We start from the raw sequence: 6,000 nt of genomic DNA on the forward strand, positions 1-6,000 counted from the left end.
AACATTAAACGAATAAACTTAACTATTTACACATATTATACAATTATAAATACCTGCATAAGAGGCAGCCCAACACAAACACACTGTTTTTACAATAGAAGTATTTCACAAGTTTTAAATGCAATTAAATAATTAGCACTTGAAATGTATATGAGCCTTCCCCGGCAGAGAAAATTTTGTCCAAAAAAACAAAAGACGCGTGATATGGCCGTACTTTTTCTTCTTAGCGGCCAGTGCGCGCGGCGACTGCAACGTGCAGGTTTGCCATGTTACACAATCACTTGCAATAATATGTTACTTCTTGAAGACCTCAAAATATCGTCACTACTTTTTAAAAAACTTGTATCTTCGTCTGTCAATGAAAAGAAAATTGTAGTAAGTATGTATGGAATGCATATAGACTTACTGCGTTTTAACTCTGAGGAGCAGCGTGAGATACGAGATTTTTTCAAAGTAGTGACGATATGTAACATGCTTTCATAGCTCCACAAGAAAGATCGTGTCAGATATCTTTGCTACGCCAGCTAACTGTGCCAGCCTGGCCACGACATTGGTCCAAGTGTAACGCCGTGTCTTGCGTGGGCGACGGTCGCGCGACCGTCGCCGTCGCGTCTCATACTTCCATATCGATAAGGTTTGATTTCGTGTGCGTCGCATCGCCGTCGCGCGACCATCGCGCGACCGTCGCCCACGCAAGCCACGGCGTAAGGCCTAAGGAAACGCTCTGTGCCGAGCGTTCGGCGAGGCGAGCGTGCATACAATCTATGCAGCGTCCCCCGAGTGGACACACGTATGAGGTTCAAGTGTTTGACATGCACGCTGCACGCCCAATATGTGCGTGCACTCAGGCCTTACACTAACGGCTCAGCCACGACATTGGTCTAAGCGCGACAGCGGTGAGCGGCGGCCATACATTGGAACGAGACACAGCGATGGGACTATTCATTCGCACGTATGGTTGCCGCTCGCCGCTGTCGCGCTTAGACCAATGTCGTGGCCGGGCCGTAAGGCGACAGCTGCGAGCGGCGGCCATAGGTGCGAGAAGGAAGATGGCATCGCTGTGTCTCGCTTCAACCTATGGCCGCCGGTCGCCATTATCGCTTTAGACCAATGTTGTGGCACTCGTGGCCCGTACGGGGAGTTCCGTAGCTTCACGTCAATCGCAGTTGGTGTAACTATCATTTGCACCGTAAATAATTCTGTGGGCTTAGTGAAAAAGGGTATAACTCAAATTGACTCGGTGAAAAAGGTCACAAGTCCGAGATGGGACTTGTGCCCTTTTTCACCGAGTCAATTTGAGTTATACCCTTTTTCACTAGGCCCACAGAATTTACAATGAACTTATGTTATCCTGGTAAATTTCTAGGCAAAGAAGCAGGGGACCTTCAACGCGCGAGCCAAGCTACGTACGGGCCTTATGGCGGTCCGCGCGGCCATACGCCTGAGAAGACTGCCGCACACCGCCACGCGGGCCGTGTCGCTACATGCGGCGCTGGGAGATCCCTACACTATGCGTGCTTTGAGGAAGGTGGGTACTGTTAATAGGGAAAGACATATGCCTGCGAAGAATGTCACAAACTGTCACCCTCGATGACGTTTATAAGACCTTAGGTACAGTCACCGGCATAAAGAAGTGATGATTTCTGTACCTTTTAATCGTTTGACAATTTCGTATGACATTTGAAACAAGACTAATACGACAAGGTACAGAAATCATCAGTTATTTATGCCGGTGGCTGTGTAAGGCGGATGTCATACGCCTGAGAAGACTGCCGCACACAACAACACGGGCTGTTTTATTATACCATGCGTTAGGAGATCTGTATACTATGCGTGCTTTGAATAAGGTGGGTACTAGGGGGTTAATCACGATGCCATACGCCTGCGAAGAATGTCACAAACTATCACCTGCGACAACCTGTAATTTACCTAAGGTATAACTCCGATGCCATACGCCTGAGAAGACTGCCGCACACCTCAACTGGGACTGTGTCATTACATACTGCCAAAGACATTTATGTAACTCCGTATAGACAGATAAAGTCTAAGAAAAAAACGTACCTCAGTACCATACAGAAAAAGGTACAGTGGCCTATATGGCATTACACCTTTGGGGTACGCTCAGCTAGATGGCGCTAATATTAATATCGTCACTACTTAAAAAAAAACTTGTATCTTTGTCTGTCAATGAAAAGAAAATTGTAGTAAGTATGTATGGAATGCATATAGACTTACTGCGTTTTAACTTTGAGGAGCAGCGTGAGATACGAGATTTTTTCAAAGTAACGATATTTGACATTTTAACACATATCAAGCTAAGAATATGGGCCAAATTGTCAAAACTGAGGTTCAAAAGTTTTAAGCCTGTGTCAAGAGATGACAGTCTATGCACTGTGATTACACATTTTACTTCGACAGTAACTCTCTATAATACTCGATCCTCTTTGATACTGCGTTCAACGATGCTTTTACCATGCGTGTGTTAAGAATAAAGAATAATATAAGTAGAGAAAGCCATATGACTGCGATAACTGTCACACACTATAACCGCCCCTCCTTGCTTGCTGTCTTCGGCTATTTTTACATCACTTGTGCCCAGAATGATGAGATTCGTGGCTACATTCACTAGCAAGTGATGACGAGACTGGTTATTCTACAGAAAGTCATATGACTGCGAAGACTGCTATCACACAAGATAGTTTTCAAAAGAAAAATCAATTAACTAAATTCTGTTTAACTGTTTCAGGTGATCGACGGCTGCGCCTTCCGAGTGTACGGGCACTGGGTGAAGAAGGGCGAGGGCCAGAACCGAGCCGCGCTGTTCGAGAACATGCCCAAGACGGAGCTCAAGAGTCTATACGTCAGCAATCTCAGCCGATAGCGAGAATAATACTGCTCATATGCTGACAGGTATGTTTATTTAACAGTTTCACCACATCTCGGACACTGGCGACCATTAAGTAAGTAAGTAAGTATTCTTTATTGCACCACAAGGATAACAGATTACAAATAGCAGACATTAAACATATAGGTAACAACAGGCGGTCTTATCGCTGTAAGCGATCTCTACCAGACAACCTTAGGGTAGCAGGAAATAAAAAATAGACATTTTGAAAATGGTAGTGCAAGAAATAATTAAAGGAATAGGAAATTACACATACACTAAGTTAAATAATCATATACACCAATAGTAAAAATAAAATATAAAAATAAATAAATAAAAATAAAATATCATGTACACAAACATACACACATACATACATAAATAACATACGCAGCATTAGGTATATTAATATGAAAATGTATATGAATATGAAAGAGGCGCGTTCCTAGCACACAGGCTAAGCTCGTGTTGGTGAATGGCTCGTGATGCTTGTATGAGTGAAATATGACAGACAGGTCGACTGTTCGCGTTTTTGACAGGCGGTAACTATGAGGCAACGAGAGGGGGTGGGCGGCACTTTCAGCGGGGAGCGGGAGTGACCACACTGTACGATAGTACTCTTTATTATACTGTGGTTTCACTATGATCACTAGTTTTAACTTTAGGGTAAATACTATTGGGCCGTGTTTAAGCTCGAACTTATCCGTTCATCAGAGCGCGCTCCGGGCCTTCGGCCCTACGCGGAGTTCGGCCTTCGCGGTATTAGTTACTTTGGGGGTTGTATGGAAGTTGCAGCTTGAATACCAAAAGGAACAATGTCTAGGGCTCAGGTACGTTCTTAACTAATAAGTACCTACATATAATACTGCTGATATACTGACATGTCAAACATCTTTTACTAAGGTTTTGCTAGACGACTTGACAGTAGGTACCCTTTAGGTATAGGCACAATATAATAAAGAGTACTATCGTACAGTATGGCCACTCCCGCTCCCCGCTGAAAGTGCCGCCCACCCCCTCTCCGTTGCCTCACAGTTACCACCTGTCAAAAACGCGAACAGTCGACCTGTCATATTTCACACATACAAGCATGGTACGCGTTCACCTACACGAGCTTAGACTGTGTGCTAGGAACGCGCCTCTTTCATATATTTGGTCGCCAGTGTCCGAGGTGTGGTATTGGTCACTATATTCAGGCACTTTTTAATGTACCATATTAACCCTGTAAGGCTATAGTTACTTATTCGGTTCGATTAAATAAAGTTATGACACATTGAACCAGAATTGTATTAGTTTTGTTCGGTTAAATAAATCAAAATAGTACATTACGATACAAGTTCGAAACGAGTGGCGATTACGACCGAAAGGAGTATTTTAAATCGACACGAGTTACAAATTTCCTTTTCGCACGTATATCGTATGACGTTTTTCAGTACAGATGGCCCTCTAAAGTTTCGACCTGACAAGAAATTAACCTCTTCTCGCACTAGTGCGTAAAAAAATCACCAGCTGTACTGAAAATGAAATATATTCTCTTCACTAACGTCTATAACTATGTTAATGGGCACTGGGCGAGGGCCAGAATGCGCCATTTGAAGAAGAACATGCTCAAAATCGAATAGGCTACCAGACTCTTATCGAATTTGGCACAAGAAATGATTGTTTCCTGAAGTATTTGACATGAGAAACCAATTTTTATAGATTATGGGTATTAAAAGTGTATGGTGGCTACGTATTTTCGATTAAAAAATTGTGTAATATTTTTTTAACTTTGGCTACCGAAAACGCTGTCAGACGTATAGTGACGTCATAGAACCTAACTTAATGTCGAGTCAATCACTGACATGATGAACTTTATGCCTCATAACTTAATGTCAGAAAATTTTGAGTTTAATTCGATTTACGTCATGGGCAGACAATCTATAGATTAACATGGCTAATGTTTTTGCCTAATTAAGTTAAAGTAGTAGTAGTAGTAGTTAGTAGTAGTAAAACACTTTATTGTACCAGAAAATAATACAACACACAGGAAAAGAGCTTATTACAAGTACAAAGGCGAACTTATCCCTTTAAGGGATCTCTTCCAGTTAAACATTTATAAAGTAAACTTTATAAATGTTTTTTAAAGTAAACTTTATAAATGTTTTTTGTGGTTTTCAAGTAGTAATAAAATATGTTAGTATCTTTTTCGGTTAATTGAACAGTAATAAATAATATAAAATAGACTTTAAAAAAGGGTCGAGTAGCCTATTCAAGGGTCTATACATCAGCAAGAAGACTCTCCACATCAACCTTCCTTTGATGAATAGAATCACATGTTCATAGTTTTCTTCTCTTATTTCAGGTTTAGTAAAGATACCAGGGTAAAGCTTCAGTCTCTTCCCGCCGAGTCGCACGACGTAGTACCTATAGGTATGCTGCACGCAGGATAAACTACCCTTAGCTGTAATATGTGACAACTATTTCAGTTAAAAGTCTAGTAATGTGACTCAAAGTTTGCCGATTCACTACTGTGCCAGTCAACGGGCAGTTTACCCTACCCTAGTTCAATTGAAACGCCGTATTATTGAGAACTTGATAAAGTAGGACTTGAATTGAGATTTGGCTTAGTTTTTGATTGTAGTTCACAGTTTATTTGGATTGTCGCCTATTCTGTAACGATGCATCCACACATACAGGTGAATTCACAAGAGCTGGCACGAATTGAACGAATGGTGAGTGAATGAAAATGTCTATTGTCTATGACAGATCATTCAATAAAATGGCTCTTGACCAGACATCGGATTCCGTGGGGCGAAACTTCTTGATAGCTAGGGACTTCCTATATCGATAAACTCATTTATCGATACTAGTTCTAAATACTAGTAATCACACAAAGGTTTGCTTGTAAAATATTTTTTTATTAAAAGAGTATGCGCATGTGACACTGTTTGAGTTGCAGGCGTCCATAGGTTACGGTAACCGCTTTCCACCGTACCGGACCGTATGCTTGGTTGCCACCGACGTAGTATAAAAAAAACATTATATAATAAAATAAGAACTCAATTTGCTTCTTCTTTTTTGAAAACGTTTTTAAAAGTTTACTCGTCACAATTTATTTCGACGCTATTTATTTT

At 41.4% G+C, this 6,000-nt stretch overlaps 1 protein-coding gene across 2 annotated transcripts in view; it reads left to right on the forward strand.

Annotated features, from left to right (window-relative positions):
- Positions 1-5,725, forward strand: part of LOC125236545 (phosphorylase b kinase gamma catalytic chain, liver/testis isoform) — a 40,389-nt gene extending 34,664 nt beyond the window's left edge. For both annotated transcript variants that reach the window (XM_048143385.1, XM_048143386.1), the window contains 3 exons: positions 1,367-1,528; positions 2,747-2,910; positions 5,229-5,725. In XM_048143385.1, coding sequence (XP_047999342.1) covers positions 1,367-1,528; positions 2,747-2,881 — 297 coding nt within the window. In that variant the 3' untranslated portion in view covers positions 2,882-2,910; positions 5,229-5,725. The remainder of the gene's footprint in view (positions 1-1,366; positions 1,529-2,746; positions 2,911-5,228) is intronic.
- The last annotated feature ends 275 nt before the right edge of the window (positions 5,726-6,000 follow it).

Source organism: Leguminivora glycinivorella, chromosome 19 (assembly GCF_023078275.1).
Source record: "Leguminivora glycinivorella isolate SPB_JAAS2020 chromosome 19, LegGlyc_1.1, whole genome shotgun sequence".
NCBI lineage: Eukaryota > Metazoa > Arthropoda > Insecta > Lepidoptera > Tortricidae > Leguminivora > Leguminivora glycinivorella.